Genomic DNA, 26,272 nt, shown 5'->3' on the forward strand with positions numbered 1-26,272 from the left:
CAACGAAATCTATGATTGAAGCCTTATTGTAGGTATTTAGGTGTAATTATTTCAATGACTCAAAATTAAAATTTTTAGCTCACTGAGTTTATGCATAATAATCGACCTTAAAAAACTTTTGAGTCAGATATGTGTGAGCATAAGTATGTACTTATTTCATACATATAAATAAACTGCATGAACATTATTACGTATGCCTATGTATTACATATTTCACAAAAGTTCACACAGCCTTATAGGTCACAAAAAAAATGAAGTTGACACAGCTAGAAAACGTATTCGCATTCCTGCTCCATAAACGGCAGCCCTACAGAGTACGATGCGCGTACGCAAGCGACCCGTCCGCCGCGCGGCGCCATAGCGGCTGAACAAAGAACCTGCGGTATTTATGTAAATGCCAGAATTCCGAAAATGCCAATTCGCAAAAAGAACCCGAGAAAAACGTGGGAGATGAAAGCACATTTTTTCGAGTTGACACATTTTTGCGTGACACCTTTTGGTGGGCTCGTTACCGTGTGAGCCTATGGTGAAACCCTTTAATTTTACTATAGTTACCTACTATAGCAATAAGTTAACCTTAGGTTGGTATACTCGTAAAGAAAGATTAGAATCAAAATCTATTTTTCAACCTCATGCTAATCTGCTACGATGAGTAAAGAGAGCGATAGAGTTCAAATACATACATTGAAAAGTTTTAGTAGATACAGAAATATTTAATAAGAACTTAAGAATAGGTTGTAAAAACAAATTCTTTAGTCCAGCGGTAGCCAACATAATCAAATGAATACAATCAAAACAACATCACCCAAAAACATGCCTCAAAATAACAAGCGAGCGTTGTCAACAAAACTGCATACTTAAACATTATTACCAGCTATTAAAGATAATTCAAACGTGAATAACAATTCGCATTGCCCAAGTAAAAACTTAATTTGCCACTCCAGATTTTGCTAAAACGTTTTTATCTCCGACTCCCTAAATCAAAGATTGCGATCTGAGAAACGCAGACAAAATAAGGCTACCAAAAGGCCACGGACAATAAAATTGAGATACTGTTAACCCAGCTAAGAGATCTCCGTTAGTCCCCCGGGCAACATCCCGGACTTAGAAAAACGATGGAATTTGCTCTGCAAAAGGGATGCAAGGGTATTGGTGCGATGCCCGAATAAGATGGGAAGCCCTGGACTTATTTAAATTACTTTCTAACGAATTAGGCGGCTCCGTAAAGTTTTTGTTGAACAATGCCAAAAGTTTAGGCTTTGTTGTGAAAATTCCTGACTTAGTTTGTTTATCATTATCGCTGCTCTTGGTTTCAAATAATTCATACTATAGCGCAAAAGTAGTGAAGGTTTCTTTTTCTAAAAATTTTACTTACGTACTTCAAGCACTGGTCCAACCACCCATTTATTGTCCCGAAGCAGTAGTAGGGGTCAATACTGGGACATGTAAAAGTGCTTTTTAAAAGCCTACTTGCAAAAATAAGGTTCGGGTTTTATATGAGTTTTATCATTAGGATTATCTAAATAAGGACATTATAGAACGCATATTCAAAACTCTTCTCAATTACAATAATTAAAGATTGATGTTGAAAAGTTCGAAACAGCTTTATCTGAGCGTATATTTTCATCTCAAACTCCCGAGAATCTCACATAACCGAGTTGATAGTGGCGACATGCCGTAACAGATGGAGTGCCAAAAACCTCTTTAATAAAAGCGTAGTACTGAATCATACGGTGCGTTCATTCTCTCGCGATTCGCTGAAGTAACGCTAAATTTTGTTACAAAATATTGTTATGAAAATCACTGCAATATATGATTTGGGATGTTTCCAGTTCGGGCGGATTTGGATAACATCGGCGATTTATATTTTGTTGAAGAGGCTGTCAAAGCCAATGTCTCCAAACATGCAGTTTGTGAAGACAAGTTTCGATCCTGATCCTGATCCATTAACAATAGCTTGCTCTATACTAACCTAACTATTCTAATAATAGCTCAAAACTCAATAAAACTTCAGGGACTGATTAAATTTCAACTTGAATGATTTTAATTGCCCACAGACGTATAAAATTCCATGGAATTGTAACAAAGTGTCAAGGCCTCCCACCAATGCACTCCTGTCTGCCCATCGATTATTTAGGTTACCGCTATTTTAAATAGTGTTTAAATATATCGTGTCACATCTCCCACTTTCCGTTGTTTCACAATTTTTACTTTATTATGCTGTTTTATAGTTTTGGTCGCGTTAAATGTTCGGCGGAACTTCCTTTGGTTTTCTTTGACGTGTATGTTTTTCTAGGCTTTTTTTTCATTGTTATCTTTGTGTCCTTATTAATTCTAGATAGGTACTATAATATGTAGATTAGTTAGGGCAAATCTAAAATCTTTCAGTTCTCTTTCACAGTCATCTAAAAAATGTCTCTAAAGATTAAGGTCAAAATTAACCACATATTTTTAAGATACTAAAGTACACGTATTACACTCATGAAACACGAAGCGATAACATCGGTCAGACCTTTCTCATCAAAATGCGATTGGAAACAATCAGCGAAAGACCCAATTAAATCGTTTGGAGCAACTGAAAATACTGTTTTTGCGGTGGTCCCATGATCGCCTTTAATCGCAGTGTAATTAAGACGATTGCTATCGATTTAAAGCCGAGAGGATTCCTACACGATCTCCTCACTCTGTGAGGCCGATTTTTTCCCATTCGAGTTTTAGGCAACTAACAGGACCAAATCGGGATCACTTATTTGCGCATGATATGATAATTTTATGCAGTTTCGGTTTCACAAATTTCTTGCGATAGACTACAAAAGGTGTAGACCAAAATTGCTTGCAAATCGTTGGATTCTAAAAAGGATCAAACCAAAACGGAATAAATAATTAGGTTTGATTACAAAACAGAAGCATACTCTAAGCATACTGATGATGTAGCTTACTTGTAGCTTATTGTTTTTAAATTTTAAAATAATCGGAACTCAGTTAAGCTTTTTAGTTCTAAGTTCAACATAATCTTTGGCCTCTTACTTAAATACTTTTGCACTTCATTTATATTTAAATGCGATGAAACGAAATGTTTTCTGAAGATTAAAGCTCAGGTTATTGGGCTTGAATTTGGACAGAAGCTGATCTTATCAATCACTCATTGGTTCAGAGACGTAGGTACTCATACGTCGTACTATGTTACACGCATGCACCAGATAATTTGCGAGGTCAACCTAATTTATAGTCAAATCTTATACACACCTTGTACAAATTTCTGAATAAATCTAATTATTTGATAATTCGACTATATACTTAAATAAACCATAATGGAATCGGTGTTGGTATCTCATTTACATCAGCATGCCATTGCCTCTAATTACAGTAATACCTGTCAGACTCACCTTTTAACCTACTTGCTGGCCGTCTCTGGATTCCAATGCATTGTCACCAGGCCTCATTAGTATTCGAGAGCCTCCTTCATCACGGGCCGCTGTGGTCGCAAGTGTTCCTTATGACTGTCCCTTTTCATCTTCAACGTCACGTATGCCATCATCTCTTTCTTTATAATATACCCAATCCATTCCAATATCGGAAAACAAATAAGTGTCTTCAGCATTTTGATCAGTGCTTGTTCAAATATTGATAGTTTTTGTTACAATTTCTTCGGGAATGTTTCGGCGCCTTTGATTCTGTAGCCGCCTACTTATGTGCCGTCAGCGCTGTTTGAATTACCATATTGTTTATTGGTTCAATTGTTAGCAATCCACACATTCCGTTGCTCTATCAACGACTTTATCAACAATCGGGGTTTCGGTAAGTTCAAATGCTATTGTCGAAACAACCTGTTTTATGTCCCACATTAACATTATTCGCCATAATAGTGGGTAATTTATCTTCCATAAATATATCGAAATATCATTGTTCAGTTTTTACTCTTGTTAATATAGGTAATTCAGAAACATGGAGTAGGTGATACATTTAATATGGAAGCAGATTAACATTTTCTATAATTTTTTTACGAGGATAAGGCAAATACATCACGCCCTCATATCACATCGTGTTAATTCCACTCTCTTCGGGGAAAATGTACTCGTATCGTAATTATAAAATCAGGTCGCGTTTCGAAAACAACTTATTTTTAAAATCGTCGTCGCACGACTATCAACAATTGGTCACAGCACGGCGATAGACATGCTAATTCAGAGGAGACTGAAATTGAAATTGGAGAAAAATTGGGCTCATCCTGCAGATGGTATGCTAAATAGAGGTAGACGAAGAGTCAGCAGGCTCGGTGCACAGTGCCGTGCGCGTGCGCAATGCGTCACGTCACGCGACCGCGGTGCGTGCGCGCGAAATTGCTGTGGCGTGCGTGAGATCTTCTTTAGGGTTTGTGCCGTTGGCCGCAGACGGCCTTTGCAGCTTCACCGCATGGATGGCAAGTTCAGAAGGCACAAGCTGGTATGAGGGATGCTAGGGCTTACTGGTCGCGAAACCTTATCTAACGCATTTACGATCTTCCTAACCGCACTTGTAACTGAATCAGAAAATTTTGAGTGATGTCAGAAAAGTTTAGATGTTTATTTCGTAGCGCAGAAGTGATTTCAGGCTAATCTGTGATATATCGGCTATTCTAATAGGATCATGTCCTAATGCATTCCTTCTTCCTGCAGAGTGGGCGTTCCTTCTAACAGCTTTAACTTTATTGTGGTCCGTGGCATATGGGCTCGTCCGCACAGCGACCTCTGAAGGCGGAGTCATCGAACCCTATAATATTTCCTAAATCGGTTAACGCACTCACGCGATCTAGTCGGGGGATGATTATTGGAATCCGATGATTATAGTAAAGCTACCACGCATGCTAAATATTCAGAGAGGCCGCGAGCTACCAATATTGTCTGGTGCCACACAGCTGCGATAAATATGCAAGCTGCGATTAGTATTCCGAATTTTTGTGCATGCGATGTGCAGTATTCATTGGGAATGCGGTTTAGCATAATTGTCATATTAACGTGATTCCGCGAATAAGTTCAAAGAGTTGTGAGCTTCTTAATAAGCATTTTTGATATGTTTAAACGTTTTCGTTTTTCTGCGATGGAATGCTCCCATTCTCATCTATTTACGTCAGCCTCTGTAGAATACAGACTGGGACCCAAAGAGTACGTCGCTTATTTTGATTTACTCGTATGATCACGGGTACGGTGGTAAAAAGCTCTAATTCCGGTGCTAATCTATCTATATAAATAAAAATGAATTGATGTTCGTTAGTCTGATTAAAACTCGAGAACGGCTGAGCCGATTGAGCTGATTTTGGTTTTAAAATGTTTGTCCTAGTCCAGGTGAGTCCTAAACGGTGAGCAAATAAGGAAAAATTGTGATGGCTTATTTATTGCCTTTAAGGCGGAACAGAGTTCGCCGGGTTAGCTAGTTGATAATAGAGATGATGTAGGAGTGTGGTCACCGCATTTAAACTGCAATTAAGTCTAACCTCATTCTAACATTCAGACACTAAAGCTGGGTTGCACCATCTTACTTTACCAGTAACAAACGTCAAAAATCAGTCAAACTCCATACAAAATGAACCAGTTATCGTCATAGTTACCGTTAAAGTTAGGTGGTGAAACTCAGCCTAAGGTTTAGCCTAAAATGATATCCGCAACATCTAAAAACTCAGATATTTACAAGCACAGCTTCTAAAGTCGTGTACCGCCTCATAACTTAATAACTTTTTGCACAGTTCTAGATCTATTTGGGCATATAATTTCAGCACCAGCATGTCCTAGGCTGATTTGAATCGGATATGGTCCTGACAATGTCGAGACGCTAATTACGGTCGTAATTATTGTAATCATCGCGAGATTACATTTTCTTATAACGTCTGATCTGAGTAATGGCGAAATGACATAATAACGTTTACTAATAGATCATGGTCAATGACATTATTGCCAGTGGTGTTTACATTGAACAGTAATATAATTAAGTTTTTGTTCCTGTTGACTTTTAGTATTAATTAGTATTTCTATAGGAATTAGGCATATTTATGTATAATAATGTATAATATTTATGTATTTAAAAAAAAAAGTATATAAGTAGTATATCCGTTAAGCTAGCACACATAACACAAGCATTAAGTTGCTTACTTTGGGGCTAAGCTGGCGCTGTGTGAAATTGTCCAAAGATAGGTATATTAAAAAATATATATATATTTTTCTGATTTTATGAACGCAATATGTACCTACTTGTATCTTTAATACTTTTTTTCCCCACTAGGCTTGTCACCCAGCTTATTGTATTCAATAATTAATTAAATAATTAAAATTTTTGTTTATTCCCGTTGCCCCTCCTCCGGCCGGTGAGGCGGATTCAATGGGAATAAAGAAAATCTAATCATTTCATTAATTATTTAAAAAAAGAAACTTGTGGGGACAAGCCTAATGGGGACAACGGGACAACTGTTCCCTTTAATTAAACTCTACAAGTTATTTGAATCAGTAACTCATAATAATCATGCAAATATTGCAAACAAATTGCAACTTTTTTTGCAATAAGAACGTTGCATTACTTGCATTTCCCCGCATCTCTATGGCGTTATCGAACCACAAGAATGTTGCATACTGCACTAATTCTATATCATTTCTTTCTCCGACGACATGCAAGCGCATTTGCATACAAGGCGGAGTAACGTTATGACGGGGAGTCGGTCGGATCGCATCATAAAAATTGAGAGTCTAACATTTTCGGCGATTCCGAACGCAAAATGGGTGCGAATGTGCTTATTGTAGGGGATTCAGGGATTTATTTATCTGCCATTTTGGGTAATCAGCAGTTGGAATATTTTAAGTGAAAATGATTACAGGGGACTATCACTTACGACACCTATTGTTGCAAGTTAACAGTGAACACTTTGTCCCACCAAAAACATTTTCATGTAAAGTGTTGCCAAGACGACCGTGGTTCGCACCGTGAAAAAGTTGTCAAATCTCATGCACATAGAGCCAAGCTTCTTAGGTGTAACTGCTAAAGTTGTCAAATCTCATGTAGAGCCAAACTTCTCAGAGTAGCCCTAACTTTACAAACCTTAACCTTAGTCAAAATATTAGGCATGGCCGTGGTAGATATTGTGCGCCCATTACTACAAAAACCTAATTAACTATGTACAGACGACGGCACGTCAACGTAACCACTGTGGGTTCTTGTGCAGTTGTAATAGGGGCGAGTTTGTAACAAAAATGGGTACGCTGATGTGCTGTCGCGTGTACATAAATTGTGTCTGAAATTCAGTAGATTATATTACAGGTGGTACTTTGTTGTAATTTTTTTCTGGGTTCTAAGTAGTTTCTATGAAGACTTATCTTCTATAGGTGTGTGTTGAGGGTTGCGTAAAAGAAAAAGTAAATAAACAGTGGGATGGGTGGCAAAAAGAGAAACAAATGGATACTTTTACTGTCCTCCGTACGCGAGGCGCGCGCCATGTGAGGACGGACAAAAGATCGTATTGATTTTGCCGACTATAAGCTACGCGGTGGATGACTGTGCGACGATTAGAAATCGTTTTATTGAAATAATCGCTTGATTAATGTTTGCTGCATCTGCCATTTCACAAAGTAGTTGTTCTAATTCAATAAAATCCAATACTTTACAAATGGTTCTGGTCTATTTTAAATTGTCGTTTGATATTATCATAGTATGGTACCTATTACTTCACCTGAGCCTATGCTAGATCCACAGAGGTAGAGAGGTTTTTTGCAATAAAAACATTGCTACTACAGTTAACTTGTTTCTCTGTTTGCTGTCGTTTTCCACTATGTCATTTTTTATAGACTAAGGCCGAGTTGCACCTCCTAACTTTGACCGTAACTTTAACGATAACCGGTGTTTTTTGTATGGAATTTGACACATTTTTTACGTTTGTCAAAGTTAAAGTAAGATGGTGCAACTCAGCCTAAGAACGATATTGCGGAGACATTTTGTCAAAATACCTTAACGATTAAAAAATTTCATAACACAAGTTACATTAAACACGACTTCAACTTTATAGCACATGACCCGCAAATTCATGCCACAACATTTCCCAAAGCGCGCACCGTAATTTGCCGTACGGCGTGCGCACGCGCACTCGTCATTTAAAAGCAATTCCACGGGGTTGCCTCGCGAGTAACTGTTTATGGAGTTGCCGCGCCAAACCTGGCGTTAACGAAAAAACTCGCTAGCGTAGGAGCTGGGTGCAAATGAGGATAATGCGAGGCAGGTGATGGATTATCGTGATAGAATTTGCCATTGTTTTTGTGTAGGTATGTATGTCTGTTTCGTATTAATGTACTTTTTTTCATTGCGAATATGCAGCACATTAAAAATAAAAAGTAATTTTGATTGAGAGCCGATAAAAGGGTGAAAGCTAACAAGAGAATAGATTTCAAACTTTTGGAACTATAGGTAGTACATAGTTATTTTATAAAATACATCGTAATTACAAAAGCCTTGAAAAGTCTTATTCTATAAAACCTTCAGCCATGAAGTTTAGAGTTTTTACCGTTTACATTCTCACTTATACAATAAGTTACTGAATTCACAATTTTATAATGATACTTATAAAAAAAATACTCGACCACTAAGGCATCTAGCTCCCGGCCTAAAGGCCCGAGTCAAAAGGAAACCCGAATGCGATAAAAAGTACGCACCGGTTGCCGTAGCGTAGTAGAATGCGCGTATTCCTACTACGCGCTTTTTGCGCGGTCATCGTAAACAATCGCGCAACTGTGTTTAGCGTGTGTGCTGTTTTTGTCCGTTTGAGGAAAATCAAGCGATTTTCAAAGAAGATCGGGGTTGTAAAAGAAGTGGACGTTTAGAAGGCAGGTTGACACTTGACGTCGTGGCGCATGGCGTTAAGTGTTGGTAACGTTGCCACATAAGTTTAAGCTTTTTATACACACTAGCTGATCCAACAAACGTCGTTTTGTACCTAGGGGTATGAAAAATAGTCCTATCCTGATCAAACCTGAGTATACACACATTTAATAACAATCTGTCAAGCCGTTTCGGAGTTTCGTTACAAAAGTATGGTCTGTGACACGAGAATTTTTATTAGATTTAGGCGCGAAATTGTTTTAAGATTTATTCTAACAAATAGTTTATACAAAGATCTTTATAAGATAAGCAAAGAGCGAGTTATCAGCGAGAAAATTAATTCTAAATATTAGTTTTCAGGTGAAAGAACTCGAGTGCGTAGACGAAAGTGCGGTCAGTACACTTGTAATATATGAACACTTACTGGTTGATGGTGCCTATTTAAAAATCCCAAAATTCACAGCGCATCATTTATTTTCTTTTAAATTCTTTTTAAAACAACGCACTGGCCCCTTTCCCAAAACAAACCTTAATCCGCTGATGACGGAAAATATTTATACTTCGACCACCGCCAATCCTGACGATGGACACTTAAAATACCTCTCTTTTTAATTTACAACGGTATTTTTAACTTTCCACGTCACCGTTTTATTTTTAACTGCAGTTTTTAATAAAGAACCGCAGTGTAACAACGACCTTCAGATATAAGTTCATGATGTTATGCTTTAGGAAAAAACAGCTTGATGCAATATTCATTCCTTTACAAGTTTGTAGAGAAAACTCTAAAAAGCTTTGTGAGATTTAATAATATTCACATAAAGAAATGAAGGTCCTTGTTACGTTTGTAAAATTGATTAAGTATTGCTATAGATGATTTCTGGCATTGAACGACTGAAAACTTGCGGTCAAATACCTGCCTTGTCTAGCATAAAAAAAAAAGGTGGAAAATCTTATTCTTTGGGCTCTCCTAGAAGGCTACATCAAATTCTATGCAATGGCCAGCTAAGATTTAAATCCAGTGCGGTTTTAATTTCTCGAACCAAAAACTCTTTCAAAATTTATCACGCTGTCCAAGATTACTAACGATTTATGTCACTATCACCCGATCGTAAAAAGGTAAGAATAAATGCGTTGGCCAAGGAAAACCGGCGAAAATTCATTTGGCACTAGCCACTCGAGAAAAAATCACAAGCACACCTTCGTTTCTGAGAAACGTTGAATGTTGAATCACGTTGATTTATATTATATTGTTGAGGATCGCGCGTGCTCGGTAAATATGTCTTTGGATCGATTTGGCAGAGATCGTTCCTATGGGTCCATTTGAAACAAGGTCCAGCTTGGTACGGGAAGCAGTTTGATAAGTCAAGCTGTCAGCTGTGTTAATGCTGTGGAAATGTTAATAGGGTACATGGTAATTAGTCGTCAATAAATTGTTTTCTGAATAAGCCATTCCTTATTCAGTATTGACGTTGCCAGATGATGTCGTTAGTCGTACGAATTCTTTTCATTTATTCTATCAATGTTTGTGTTATTTTTTTCGCCTATCCATGTTATAAATACCTATTTAGGCTTATAGTCTTAATATAAATTTAAAAGAAAAATGTGTGAGATGTTACAATAAAGCTGGTCCTCTCTCTTAACTTTCACATTTAGTCTTAGTCGAATTTGATACTAGACTTAGATTTCATTGTTTGAGACCGCTAATCACGTTTTGTCTGATTCAATAGAATAAATAGATCTTGGTACTCAAGAAGTTTAAACTAGACTTCTATCACCGCCTAGTTAAATGGTAGCTAATTTAAACAATTTATAAGTATCGATCCAAAGAAATCGGTCGATCCCGCTAATTGACGGCGAGAAAACTTCTCGGAACCGCCTGTGTCACGGATTAATTGATATTAACTAATTAATGTGACACACTTGGTAGTTGCACTACAAAGTATACTGGTCTTAGACACGGGGAACGGCTGTCTTTGAAAAGGGTCTTTACTTGTGTATAAGTTTTAGCAGAAAAAACTTAGAACTTAAACTTTAGAGCCTATATTTTTTAATTGTAATAGAAACGTACCTATCTCGATTGTGTTTCAAACTTAAGAATTCGCAAAGGGGGAGATATTTGTACGCTTTACCTAGTCTACTTAGGCTGAGTTGCACCACCTAACTTTGACCGATACTTTAACGATAACCGGTGTTTTTTGTATGGAGTTTGACAGATTTTTGACGTTTGTCAAAGTTAAAGTAAGATGGTGCAACCCGGCCTTAGTGTAACGCCCATATTCACAAACGTCTATGAGGTCTCACAGTGCGCGTGGACGCACAGGGTAACACACGAACCAATGCCAATCAAAGAGCTCAATTCAACGCTGTGCGTTCGATTTGCTTCTTCACTTAAGCAAGCATCGTTTGTGAATACTGGCGTAAGTTACTAACGACCTTTGTAGGTCCTTAACCACCCACTAGTGTTACCTCATACATAGACGCCCATCAATTACTTAGGTAAATATACAGAGCAGATCAAAATGCGGAACTTTGCATAATTTCCTTGTCTTTACTATACCACTCCACTAGTTCCTTTAAAAGACCTAAGAAAGACTTCTCACACTCGACCATTGGTTCCCAATCTTATTTGAGACGCGCCCCCTTTTGACCATACAAAAAGTTCCGCGCCCCCCCCTCCTCCAGTCAAGATTATTTATTGGTCGTATCGAGCAGTCTGGAATGTATTCTCTCAGCGGTCGCAGGTTTCTTACAGATGGCCCGCGCCCCCCTTTAACCCTTCTGGTATAGAGAAAAATATTTTTCATTAGTTTTGTACCTTTGTTTTCTCAATAAGGTTCAAAATCTGGTGGCAACAATTCTGCCACTACCGGGTAAAGGTTTAAAGGTATTTGCGCCCCTCCTGGGGGCGCGCCCCTCACTTTGGGAACTAACGCACTAGAATCTTGACTGCGAGGTGTCAAAGAGTGCCGCACACAGCTGCATCTATTGTGCGGTTAAAAATACCAAGAGGTTTATTTTGATTCGTCGGCTGTCTGCCCTGTCTTTAATTACCACTGATAGTTATATCAGCCCCCGCTTCAGCCCTCTTATTTTGATTGTCGGGTAAACAAATTAGTGCTTAATTTTGCCTTGCTTAGACAATTTGGATGGTAAATTAATGTTTTGGTAATGAAGAAATTAAGTAATTGGAAATATGTACCAGTACCTACCTAACAAGTTTCAGTAAAGTTTTAGTAATAAAGAAATTGGAAGTAATGAGTTTCAATAGGTATCACATAATTTATTATCCCCAGATTTAACTACTAATGCCCACATTACTACTTCGAACTCCTCCTATGTTCTTCTAATTAATTTCGTTGCGGGTCCAATAACATATTAACTTTCCCCCGGGACAAACTTGACCTTCATGTGATGGGTTTTTTTATGGCGGTCTAGCCGTAGAACCTGGCTACACAGGAGTTGCAGCGGTGGGAACGTGAGGTGGGAATAGTCCCGGAGACGAAAGAATTCATATTTGAAAAACTAACCGTCATAAACAAAGCAAATCTAAGGACATCCCTAATAAAATTGCTCAAATTATTTTGTACCTATACAAAAGATTTCAACGAAATAGATGAACATGAATTCGAAAAACAGATACCTACCTAACACCTCACAGTGCGCGTGGACGCACAGGGTGACACACGAACCAATCACAGACCTCTATTCAACGCTGTGCGTTCGATTTGCTGCTTTACTTAAGCAAGCATCGTTTGTGAACACGGGCGTTAATCTCAGAGTAATTTGTCAACCCTAGTCCTATTACCTACCTAGACCTGCGAGCTACAGTTGCCAAGTCAGTGACCTTATTAATGTTGGGGATTACCAGCTCGGCTAGGTCCACTGTAGCCTTTGCCTTGGTGAGCACCTTCTTGTACGATGGCTGCGCTGCGGGGAAGGGTCAACTTCACCTTCGGCTTAGGTTTGGGTGCCGGCGGAGCCGGCGCTGATGCCGCCTCCTCTTCCGAGAGGAAAGAATTTCCATCCACAGAGGCAGGCTCCTTCCGGCGAGCCTCCATCCGGCAACGCAGAGGTTGCGGAAGACTCCGACCCATGATCCGGAGTCCGTCCTGTTCGTCGTGCTATGGTTGCTGGTTTCGGCGTGTACCTACGGAGCACAGGCCTTCATCTCCTGGTTGTCGAGTTCCGATTCGTAAGGCGAGTTCATGTCCGTTGTGGGTTTGCGTTGGTCACCCAATCATAGATGAGGCCGCGAAACAGTGGTGGTCTCCCCGTATACACGAGACCGATCGCCTTTTGGGCGGCCACGGGATGCTAGATGGCTCCCTCTAGTTTTTCATAGAGCCACATCTAAGTCCTTCACTTGCACTTTCGTCGTGAGTAAGTAGTACAACTAAGTAGTACAAATGCTGCTGTGTTTCGCTTGTCGTGCCGTCTTTTACCTACTTTAGCCCTCCTTCCCTAGCCCTCCATAGAGCCCCGTTTTAGTCCTTATTTGAACTTTTGTCGTGGTTACCTACAAATGCATAAGATACCGCTGTGTTAAGCTTGTTTTATCGCCGTCTATAGGACCTACTTTTTAGCCCTTCTTAGTCCTCCACAGAGCCCCTTCTAAGTCCTCACTTGCATGCACTGCCATCGTGAACAGTACAACTACAAAGTGCCGTCTGTACTAGCCCTCCCTAGTCCACCATGCAGTACTATCTAAATCCTCACTTGCACTTTCGTTGTGAGCAGTACAAATACATAAAAACCCGCTGTGTTTAACTTGTGTCCCCGCCTGTACTCTAAGCCCAATAGCACCTAGCACCTTAAAGCCCATCTAAGCTCTCACTTGAGCTTTCGTCGTGAATAGGAAGTACAACTACAAGATGCCGCTGGTTTAGCATGTGCCACCGTCTGTTGTATCTACTTTAGCCGTCCCTAGTCCTCCATAGAGTTCCGTCTAAGCCCTCACTTGCACTTTCATCATGAGTAGTACAAATACATTCTTAACCCGCTGTGTTTAACTTGTGTCGTCGCCTGTACTCTAAGCCCCAATAACCCCTAGTCACATAGAGCCCTGTCTAAGCCCTCACTTGCACTTTTGTCGTGGGTACCGACAAATACATAAAATTCTGGTGTATTTTTTAGCTTGTTTTGCCGCCATCTGTACTCTCCGAGTTCCCTAGTCCTCCATAGAGCCCCGTCTAAGCCCTCACTTGCACTTTCGTCGTGAGTAAGACAGTTGGCCGTCGGCCAGCGGGCTCACCTGCGCCGTCCCACTTCGGCTTCCGTCCACGGCTTGCCCAGCCTATTTATAACAAGTGACGAACCAATTGATTAGTTGGATTCGGGGGAACACGTACAACTGTTGAACTGGTGAATTTTCTTTGCGGACGGGAGTTGATGCCCAGGAGTGTGTGATCCATATACGCATTTAGATGGGGCCTGGCTTTTAGGTCTTGATCAAAATTGATAGCTTTATGAATTTGTAAGAACCCCCTGACTGACTTATGGAAGAACTACATAACAACAACTATGTACCTACCACAGTAGATCATATATTTACTGTGTACCTACTACAAGGGTATGAATGAACGAAGATCCATCTCTCTAAAATAACTGTTTTTATTTATACCTACCCAGTTACCTACTGACTGTCACGTAGGTAGGTAAACGTAAAAATTTCGACATTCTAATAAACTTTATAAATTGGCTGAAACGAATATTACCTACTTTAAAACGAAAGATCACTCGTTTACAATGTAGCAAAGCACGTATTGCAGAATCGGGATGACCGTGCCGCAAAGACGTTAAAATTATAACTATTTAAAATAAAAACGATGCTTTTTACTTTCTCCGAATCTACTTCCAAACTATTTCCACCCACATCCTTGACAGAGAGCATTATCCTGTGACGTATCACCGGCTAGACGCGTGGGCATATAAATTGGCAAGGACGCCGCATGTCTGTTGCGTACTTAAGCTTCCTGAACTGTATCTTGATGGTGTAAAGGCCTATTTTTTACCAACATTAACAAACCACGTCACATCATTCATAGCTGCACCGTTGCTTGAAGAGATCTCAACACCTACTTACAGGAGATGAGGTCATTTGATTCGCAAATGCGAAGCTCCTCGCATTTATGATCACGCCAGATTCTTGGGTTGGAATTTCAAGTGGTCTTTACGCAACACCTTTCTGTGAAGGCCTATGATGTAAGGCGGTGGGTAGCTTTTCCGTTTCAATAAACTTGAATTGAAGGTATGGTTAAAAAATATAATTTTCATCGAGGAAGAACCTTCTCACTACAATCTGAGACACAGATTATGTTTGTCTGAACATTACGATCAACACGACCATCTCGATTACTTCGCAACAACTAGACTTCTGCGTTTATGAATAAAGAACTTCAAGTCTCTTTGATGGTTTATTCCCGTTATCCCCACTCCACTAGGCTTGTCCCCACCAATTTATTTTATTAAGTTTTTTTAATTCCCGTTGTCCCCACTCCTCCGGCCGGTAAGGCGGATTCAACGGGAATAAAAAAAATGCTAATAAATTTTAATTAATGAAATAAATTGGTGGGGACTTATTAGTGGGAACAACGGGAATAAAGATACCCTTAGTTCTAGAGGAATGCTTTTTCAATAATCTAATTACATCAGCCAGCATCGGTCTCCAATATTCACATTTCATATCTGGGCTTCGCTAACAAAAAATAAACATGCCCGTATTCACAAACGATTCTAACTTAAGTAAAGAAAAATATCGAACGCACAGCGTTGAATAGAGCTCTGTGATTAGTTCGTGTCACCTTGTGCGTCCATGCCCACTGTAAGACCTCACAGTAATGTTTGTGAATACGGGCGATAGAAACGATAGAAGACTGAAAATGATCAAAGCTGTTGAAAAATCTTCTCCTGCTCACAATGGAACTCAAATGGCTAATGTGCCTACTCACTCTAGTAATTACGATACGGCTCCTATTGACGGCAGTAACAATAGAGCAACTGTTTACGCAGCTGTCAATAAATCAACGTTGTCTAAAACGCACTCCCCAGATAATGGCGAATGGCAACCTAAACATCTATTTGCGGCCGATATCTTTATGAATGGGACCGTGGGTGGAACAAATACGGGCCTGAATGGATGACGTCAAGGCTTGGGGATGGACGCGAATGTCAGGGGTCAGTATCTGGGCCGGTGACGCAATGTCATATTTATAGGGAGATTTATGAGCACTCGTGGGTAGCACACGTAGCAAAGATTAGGGAAATTCATGACAAGCAGATAGATTTTAAATTTTTCTTTCTATCACTGTCACGGTAGGTAACATGCAGCAGTCTCTGAGACACGTTAAAAGAACGCTCCAATGAACCTAAGTAGGTACCAACAAGAAAAGTGGAAAATGTCTTTATAATTTATAAGGGTATAACATCGGGAAGAGTTAATATTTTCAGCTTTCATTTGCGTCCGTCTGAAACCTAATATTTGTAAAAAGATTTGGAATCCCAAGTAAAGTACATAAGTCTAGTCCCGTTGGTATACAATATAGTGTTGTCACACAGACCGATCTTTTCAATTTAAAAAATACAAATACAACATTTATTTTCACGAAAATTCGTGGCGCAATTTCTTGAAAATCCCGCCCAATCTATTACAAACAAGCATTAAGCTGACACGCTCTAAAGATATAGTAAATGATTTACAACTAGCTCGGAGTTTTTCACTCCCTGAAATGCGGCCAATTTTTTGTCCTATGGATGTCCAAACGAGTGGCTCTCGTTTAGATAACACAAGTTATTTCTGGTCTTACAAATGTTACTCGTCAGACGAAATAATAAGGCCATTGGCCTAATGACAGGGACGTTATTTTTAGTGAGGGACTTTTGAAGACGACTCATTTTTGTGTTTGAGGTGAATTCGGAGCGAGAACCGTTCATGCATCTCCAGCGGCCAACAAGCGCGTAAAATATAGAAAATACTGCAATGCAGATAAAAAGACACCCGAAAAGTTCAATAAGGTGTGCGATATAAGATAGTGATAAGGTTTTTTTAATGGAAATAATTTTAAAAAGATCTAAATTCCTTTCATTCACATAATCCATTGTAAAAACTTGATTTACCTATGAACAACAGCAACAAACAATTCTGCTCTCTATCATTTTCTTAGCACTTTGATGATCAACCTTCTAAGGTTCCCTAACTATTATTCCGAGACCATGTACCCTACTCCAGTACACTCCACAGAACTAAGCTAATAACGACACAAGATAGAAACCGTACCTAGATAGGTCGATAGTTTTTTTAAAGCAACAAACATTATAAAGTGAAAAATTGCCATATGTCATTTAACCGCCTTTTAGTCAGAGGACAGCAGAGAAGCTGAAACTAGATTACGATTCAACTTTACGAGACTGCTAAAGCCCTAACTTCTGCCATCTCTTGCTTATCCACGCCTTGATGGCGCCATCAAGGCTCTTCATTGCCACCAATTTTCCGGACATCATAAAGATAGCAGGAAGGCGCTGGACGCAGGCCGATACCAACCGGGCAACACGGAAAGCCTATGTTCAGCAGTGGACGTTCTATGGCTGAGATGATGATGATGATGAGATACTGAGTGCCACTTTTAGTAGACCCCTATCAACCACATTAACCACCACCTCTCCTCCCCAGGCAGTCCAGCGCGAGTGAGCGAGATGACGTCAGTACGGACGACGCGAGGCGCGCGCGTGCGCCTCGAATGCAAGGCGAGCGCGCGGCCGCCCCCGCGCATTGCGTGGTATAAGGACGGGAAGCCCGTCGCAGAGATTGCGTTGAGGCGATTCCGGGTGCAGAAATTCAGGTAAATTTAGCAATAGGTACTATGAGTATGCTTGGTCCATATCAAACACAATTAACTTCGGCCTGGTTTCCATGCGGAGAAGAGATGCGTTTGGAAATCAAATTAATTCTCGTCTCCTCTTCTCTAGTGGAAACCTTTATTATTATGTAGGTATAGGAGTAAAATAGTTTACAGCCGAAAGTGAAAAATTTTACTGAAAAAATTTTAGGCAACAGGACAGAGCAGACTCCAAACCCGAGTAAATCGTAGGCACACGTGACACGTAAGTAGTATGCATTCTCTATCAGTAGCAATCTGAATCGCTCGAGCTTTGATGTTAAGTTAGAAGAAACTATAAGCAGAAAACTTGCATGGCATAGCAATCAATTTTCCATTTGTGTCAAATGGCACGTAACAAGTCTTTTCGCATTCTGAAGAGGCGTCAGCTTGTACACTGAAAGGAATAAACCTTTCCTCGTAACTATAATATTACGATATAATGAGCGCAAGCTGATTAAGTGACACAATTTCTTTTTCCAGCTAAACGTTATGACCCACTTATGCTCGTAACTCGCAATCTTGATCTTGATCCAAAATTGTTTCTACAAACAACAGCGCGATGTAACCAAACAAATGGTGCTTGCATTCATATGGTGTTTGCATTAGCGTTCATTGCTCAGGCGCAGATTGAGCTAATCGCAACTGCAGTCGACTGTCATTGACCGGCTAAGGTATCAACAACTTAGCCCACCAGCCAATAGACAAAGGGCCTTATTACTCAGTGAAAAGGGTGCCAAATGATGCACTTAGCAGCAACTGTAACAGGCAATTATGACGAAGTGACGCGAGCAATTTCACGGGTCATTTGAGATTAATATCAGACATCACCGTTTGATGGTATTACAACTGAATAAATGCAATTTGTCTGTCTGCGATGAACTGAAACAAACACCGATTCATCTACAGTTCAATACTTGCTTTATTTCTTTAAAAGTGAGTCACCCTTTGTCTTTGGAATTCTATCGCAGTAACTACCTACTTGATGGTATTTTAGCGATCGATCTGGGCTTGCGAGATTGATGTATTGTTCGACATCAGTGACTAACTTTAGGTTCCACTCGGTAAACGATATCGGTTTATTCGATCCTATCTCTCTTACTCGTCAACTGTTGCTGGGATGAGTAAAAAAGACGGATAGAGTCGATATTTTGAAATCATTTTGTAGAGTTAAGACTCGCTGACTTTTAGAATCATTAGGATCTTATAGAACCCGTCATCAGTGATCATAATGATGTCACGCAGGGGATTATGGCTAGTGTTTTGCATATTTCAAATGACGGCCACTTATTGCACATCATTAATGTTTGCTATTAAAAGTTCAATGTACCTACCTACAGTAGATCCTTATGAGACTTTTGTTTATTTATCATTTGCAACTGATTTTTAACAATAGATGTACTTGCCTACCTGCTAATGGATTTTGGATTTAAGTGGATATATGAAATGTTGTTGTTTTAAAAGATCTTTTGGATGCTTAACTGATGACATTAATATAGTTGCTGAAGCCGTAAGTTACTATTTTTCTAGTGCAATTCTTTCGGTGGGCTGATTATTAATTAGTAGAGCCTATACCTACCTACCTTCTACTACGTTACATCTTTATTTACCGTCATAAAGAACATGTTTTTTGCCAATGCTTACACATGCGATCTCTCCAAAATACACTGCTTGGCAGTCTAGTGATTTCAGTTCATATTCTTGAGATTTAAAGCTGATTCTAGTTCCATCTTCTCAACCAATCTTTTCCTTAATTCCAGGAGGCGCTCGGTGTTAGTAATAAGGCACGCGCGGTACGAAGACTCCGCGACGTACGAGTGTAGAGCGCAGGGCGCCGTCGGGCCTCCGGCCACGGCCTCTGCCAACGTCAGCGTAATGACGCCAAGCACGTCACCGCCTGACACATGTGAGTACCTATCCTTCGAGAACATTCTAGAAGTGTCGTGCCCAAGTGACTGCACGCAGGAATATGTAATTTTAATGGATGCTACTGACAACGCCACTCTTGTAGCAGCTTTGGGCTGACAACGTGTAGGTTTGTTGTCGACACAAGAAGATTCTAGAATTCCAATCAATTCCCTGTGGAGCATCTTCAACGTAGACTGCTAAATATTGGAGTCTTCTCCAATTCGCGCCAATCATTGTGGTGGTTTCTCGCGCTCAGGTGATGACGAGGTCATTTGGACATAAAACCTATGTTGCTGGTACTCAGCCAACGCTCTTACGCCCTATTAATTACCTACTATGCAAAATCTGACTCAGGGCCTATCCCCGACTTCCCCGAGTCACAGTTCTGGATCCACCCTGGGTTGTCTGGAAGAGATCGCTCCCCACTTCCCAGGGATAAGCCCGCCTTAATTGTGCCATTCCTATTTTGTATTTCTTTTGTAATTTTTGTGTAGTCTTCGTTAGAGCCTATCTATCTCACTATCCCACACATTTCCTATCATGACCTGAATAACCGTTATATGGTTGTTCAATGTTAAGCTTCATATAATTATGTAGTGTATTGAGTTACCGATAGATGGCGCTGTCTGTAGGTTGAATCGCAGTATGTAAGTTTTAGACGGCCCCTACATATACTCAAATTTGGTTCGGAATAAATGAGACTTGCCACTGGAATCTTGGTTTTATTCAAGTTACTACCTGTGGGCTTTTTGGGACTTGTACATGGTCCTTCGGTATTGCCGGTTAAGGGCGATATTCTGAAGTAGTACTAGTGCAGTGTCCATTGCGGCGCCGAAGAGGTTGCGGATTGTTGCCTATGGTGCTTGGCGGTTGCTGGAGCAGCACAAGGTGGCGGCGAGCTGTTTTGGTGTAATAATGTAGGTCCAGAATTAGTAAGTAATTTGTTATGTTTCTGATTTCAGCGTCGGTGGGTGCGCCCTGTCCGATGCCGGACCCCTCTTCGTACTGCCTCAACGGAGGCACGTGTTTATATTTTGAACCAGTACGGGAGCAGGCTTGCAAGTAAGTAATGTATCTAGTACCTATATTTTGTTCTTGTATGAGCTGGAGTACCATTCCAAGATTTATCGAAGTTTAGGCAAAACGTTTACGTAACGATAAACACTTACTTATTGCCAAAAAGTTACCAAAGTATTCTCATACATTGCGAGTTACTCGTAACTACCATAACCTTTTTGAACCCATTAGGCCCAGAACAGACGGTGAAACGCAACTGCAACTGCTAGTTACTTTTGAGTTGCATCTAAGTTTCTGCCATAGCGTCCGTTGAGAGACCACACATGACGCGACCAGTTTGAAACTTTCAGCTTCAGTTTCATTCATAAGAATAATCAGAATGTTGTAGTTTCGTTACAGTTGCGTTTCACCGTCTGTTCTGGGCCTTATCTAGTGGTTTAACTGTTTATTAATCTCTTCTGATTACATAACGTTTAAAACCCTGGTTTTCCAAAATAAACAATGGCCTAGACATTTTAAATCTAAATTACTAATGTAAAAAATACATTTTCCAGGTGTCCAGAAGGCTTCAACGGACAAAGATGCGAGAACAAGGACGTATCAAATAGAAGCAGTATGTATCACCACCCCTATACATGCAAATTGGGCTTATCGACGTCCTTCTACTGTTAGCCGGCGGTTGCGCCGGCGCAGAACCCACCTTGTTCCAATTTTGAATTTAAATTTTAGCTCGCGCGTTCCGTTGTACTACACCCTTCGTAAAAACAAATGAAAAATATGGAGTTCCTATTTTGAATTAAGAAAACGGTTTTTATGCATATAGCAATGTCTATTATTCTAAAAGCTGGAAGTATTATTTTTACGTTAGTTCAGGACGTATGCAAAAAGACAGATCATAGCAATCAACCAACATTACACTGACACGAGTGTTATTTTATAAGCTAATAAAAGTAGATTAAATTAGTGTAACCAATAACATTTTTATGGGTTAATTCCATCGGTTATTATTACGTTAGTCCAGCGTAGTTTAATAGAGATTGGTGTATCATCTAGGGTTGTAGTCCGGAACGCGCAATCGCTACAAGAATGGACTGTAATCCAGTTGGTTTTTGTGTCGATGTAGCTAGACATGCCTATTTTTGTTTGTAGTTAAGGGTCAGCTGTTTAATGGCTATTGTAAATACACTTTTTTCCGAATCTCAGTCTCATCTACGTTTGGATGAGGATTTGTGAAGATTCCATTTTTTATTAGTTGTATTAGTTGTAGTCTTGCCGTTTAGCTAAGTCAGTTTCTGAGATTTTCCTCGACTCTACCATAGTAATTTAGTATTGCTCAAGGCAGTTTTGAAGGAGGAAGTTGGAAATATCTTGCAATAGATATTGAAAACGACTTTTTTAGAATAAAATGCTTTTCAAACAACAAAATAATACCATCAAGTAGATAGTAATAAAAATGGTCAAACCAAGTCAACACTATTGAGACGAGTCGAACAAAAACATTATAAAAATATGGAGTTATAAGAAGGTATACGAGTGTAGAAAAGTAATATAGTTAAACCGTCAGAATTCTAATAAAATTCTAATTTGCACAAACACCCACGTAGACAAACTTCTACACGATTTGTAGGTGGTATCTACCTAAGTAAAAGGGCGTGGCCAATTAGACCACCTCTTCAAATCCCTCCCAGTACCTTATGTAGTTATTTCATAGTCATAGGTCACTCACTAAGTACATCTTAGTACTGATAATTTATGAAACTGCACTTAGCTAAACGGCAAGAAGAGCTATAGTAGATATAGCTTCAACTTCCAGTTATAGGTAAATGGCTGGCCCAGTGAGATTATAACTTTTAAGCATTTTATTTTCTAATTTATGTTCCGACATTTATTAATATTTACATTAATATTTAATAAAAGAACTGAACGTCATTCGAGTTTAGATTAACGAGTTTCCGAAATAATAGTAGGCTAATGTAGTTATGAATGCTTTGAGATGCAACCGAAAAATATATTAATTTGCTTTTCGTTTAAACTTTAAACAAATCTGAACCCTTCATAGTAAAAGCTTTTAATTTTCCTTCTATTGAAGTTGTAAATATTTTACACATTTGTATTATTACGATTTATTTCATTGTTATTATTAATTTATGTTAAGGTTTGGTAACTCGTAGCTGTAACGTCCTGAAATGAGACTAGCAAGTTATGTACATATCTTTTAGTTTAAGGCAGTTTTTATGAAACAAATTATACATCATAGTAAAAAATTATATTACGTTCTGCTCGCTGTACTTATTTGGTTGTTCTCTTATTTTTTATTTATCAATTAATTAGACAGATTTATTATATTTTTATTCACTTAGGTATCTTTTTAGTTTTTATTTTATCTTCAGTAGAGCGAGTAAGACAACTACATCACAAATCAATTCTGAATGGTGAAATATTTCATTCATTTCGTTAGATACCTAGTCAGAGATCAGTTTTAATACTATAGCTAGGTTAGCCTAGATTGAATTTTATGTATAATTTTTGAGTGTCAATTGGAAGTATGGTTGGGGTTGTAGTGAAATATTTTTTTTTAGTATATTTCTTGATTTTTTCAAACACATTACGATTTTAAATCCGTTTTTGGGACCGAATACTCACTCAATAGGCAGTTTAAATCTTAATTTTAAAGTTTTCATTTTGTATAAAGTTTTCTATTAATTTTTAAGTTCACTATTTATATGTAATTAAATCAGAAGGGAATTATTTATTTTTAATACATATCGATGGTTACATGCTTGAGGCTAGTGGCATCATTGAAATATTTCAATAAAAGAGATTAATGGAAAAATAATTTTGAAAAAGATTAATACCTACAGGCTAATAATTATTAAAAGTAATCAATAACATTTTCAATGACGTCATCGTGCCCATTTTCTCACAACAAATATTAAGGCGATTGTGTTAAGTCATTGTAAAGATACTATACCAAAATCACAATAAATGAATGAGTGTTGGAATTAACAGAATGGCGACAATTTGTTTTCTTTTATCTTAATTTACCTAAATCCTCAAAATGGCGAAAGTTGGAAGCCAACATGAAAAATGGTATGTATTATTCGAAATTTTATTTATGTCGTGCACTGAATTAACACTCAGCACTCATTTTACGAAATGGAAAAAATACTTTGCATTTTTTACATATTTTTTTTATTATGTATTGTGACAAGGTTTTTTTTCATTTCCCATTTTGTATTTAGTGACTAATGCTTAGTAAATATTGTAACAAATAACAACATAGATGCATGGTCTATAAATGGGTACATTTTATTTAAAAAACTTAATTATTTGTTGTGAGATAAATAAACGCGGTAACACTGCATGCAACACACCAAAAAATGAAAAAAATAGCAAAATATTTGTTGTTTACTTTTTTTTCTGTTACAGGTAAAGGAGAACCATTATGGTAGGATTCAACTTGGAAACGAATTTGAAGTTTGGAGAGAAATCATTCCTGAGGTCCTACTGCACAAAATTATACATTGACTAGTTACAATTCGGCTTTAGTCATCTCTCTCACTCTCATTAAGAATGCTAGGCTGAGTGAAAGAGAAAAAGATGTTAAAGTTGGAATCAATTTGCAAAATAGACCTTCTGTTGGCAAATTATGAAAAAAGAAATGTAAAGTTACATATTTTTCTTTAAATGTAAAATTACATATTTTTAAGCAAAATAATCTTTGAATGCCTTGGCCATTGGTTTCCGATTAAATAGCAGATTGCTGACGCATTTCGGTGTAATTAAACTTTACTGTGGGTCAATAGGATAAGCTTTTGTATTATAATTTCGATTAGTTTTAAGTTAATTTATAATAGTGGTGCTTACAATGCGACTTATTGTATACAATGTAAAGGGCGCTAATTCAATAGAAGAAAATATTTACGATATCTCACATTTTCCTCTATTTTTAAACCTTAGTTGACATAATTAAAACATCATTAAGTCTCTCTTAACGCCAAAATTACACTATAGTAGGCAATTTCAAAGTTGGTTGTGTTTCATAGTCGGTAGGTAGCCTAAACTATACTAGGCCCTGACTTGACAGGAATTTCAGTGGTGGAAACGAGAGGTTGAATTAGTCTCAACTACTTATCCTTCAAGAAAGAAAGCAAAATCAATATTTGGTACCAATTACAATAAACAAAACTTAAATCTACCTACAGCTTCAGAGGAGCGTAGGTGTAGGGTTTGACGCAGACCGTCTCATTCATACGCATTTCGTCACGAATTAAAGAACCTCCTCCTTTTTTAAGTCTGTTAAAAATGGGACTACCATTGGCATTCGAATGCAAATAGGACCATTTTGTAATTTTACCTACTACATGAGCCAAATGTGAAGCTACCTGGCTAAAGAGTGACAATACATTAACATCATGTGCATGTGCATTGTCATCATGAAACCCTAAATACCTACTTTGAAAATCAAACTACATTATGGACTTAAAAGGCTAACTTGAATAAATAATAAAGATGTGTTCACATCACGTGGTACACGCGAGAATTATACCGTTCGTTCGTACCATGTCATTCATGCCACACTACATAGTGAAAAAAATACTTTTATGGACCCTTTTTAAGAGAAATAAAACAGTTTTTAACTACATGTTGTCCTTGCCTCGCATTTTTCTGTAAGATCTCAAGTGCCCGGAATTATTGAAATGTTAAGTTGTATTAACAGATTGTACAGTATTATTTGCTGAATAGATGATATTTATTGTAGCTTGTAAACGCTATTTTAAGAGCTTTGTTATACATAATAAATTAATCAAAAGTATATTAATTGTTTTATTACCTTTAGGCATAGGATGCGTGCCACGATAACTTTTACTGAGGTATTTTATCGATTTGGCGCGATATATGTCATACATTTGTCGTCTAAAGGAGTCATTAAGATTATATCATGGCGCGCATCTTAGCCCTATAGTCTATTGCATGACTCGATTGGTTTAACACAGAAAAATACGATACAAAATCCCTAATGTGTTGGTAACCATGTAAATGTTTAACGCCCCTATACACAAAGATTACTATGAGGTCTCACAGTGCAGGTGACTGACGAGCCAATCACACAGCTCTATTCAACGCTGTGCGTTCGATTTGCTGCTTCACTTAAGCAAGCATCGTCTGTGAATACGGGCGTATGTATCTGTCTACGATAAATAAAATAAATAAGTTATTGTTACAATCCTTTAATAAATTGATTGCTCCGAAAAATGCATCTAAAATTAAAATGTAAAAACCTTACACTACAACTTAGACTAGCTACCATAATATTTACACGAATACTGCGATACCCAGTCGATAATAATCGCAAGATACTGCAACTAACTTGTTCAAAAACAGTACTTTGGAATGTTATTTGTGTGAGTATTCCATAATGTGAAAAATAATTTATCAACCATCAGTTGAAGTGATACTCAACCTTTTTATAGAGGTCAGTCTCCATATCAGATATTTAGCCATAGCAGAGTAAATACAAATGAGTAGGTCATCTTCGTAGAAACGCCCGAGCGCGGTTTGTATGTGAGCGCGCCAATACGTAAGCGGCGCGCACGCACACACTGACAAAATTTAGCGGTGAGTTGCCCCGAATTTTGTCAACGTGTGTG

At 38.5% G+C, this 26,272-nt stretch overlaps 1 protein-coding gene across 2 annotated transcripts in view; it reads left to right on the top strand.

Moving 5' to 3' along the window:
- The window catches only part of LOC135071287 (protein vein), a 79,398-nt gene extending 53,959 nt beyond the window's left edge, over window positions 1–25,439 (top strand). The window contains exons 2-6 of one of the 2 annotated variants that reach the window (XM_063965077.1): window positions 17,492–17,660; window positions 19,457–19,602; window positions 20,567–20,666; window positions 21,176–21,234; window positions 24,051–25,439. In XM_063965077.1, the coding sequence (XP_063821147.1) occupies window positions 17,492–17,660; window positions 19,457–19,602; window positions 20,567–20,666; window positions 21,176–21,234; window positions 24,051–24,073 (497 nt within the window). In that variant the 3' untranslated portion in view covers window positions 24,074–25,439. Of the gene's footprint in view, window positions 1–17,491; window positions 17,661–19,456; window positions 19,603–20,566; window positions 20,667–21,175; window positions 23,633–24,050 lie in introns of those variants that run through there. The other variant, XM_063965076.1, reaches the window with a different exon arrangement.
- The last annotated feature ends 833 nt before the right edge of the window (window positions 25,440–26,272 follow it).

Source organism: Ostrinia nubilalis, chromosome 4, assembly GCF_963855985.1.
Source record: "Ostrinia nubilalis chromosome 4, ilOstNubi1.1, whole genome shotgun sequence".
Taxonomy (NCBI): domain Eukaryota; kingdom Metazoa; phylum Arthropoda; class Insecta; order Lepidoptera; family Crambidae; genus Ostrinia; species Ostrinia nubilalis.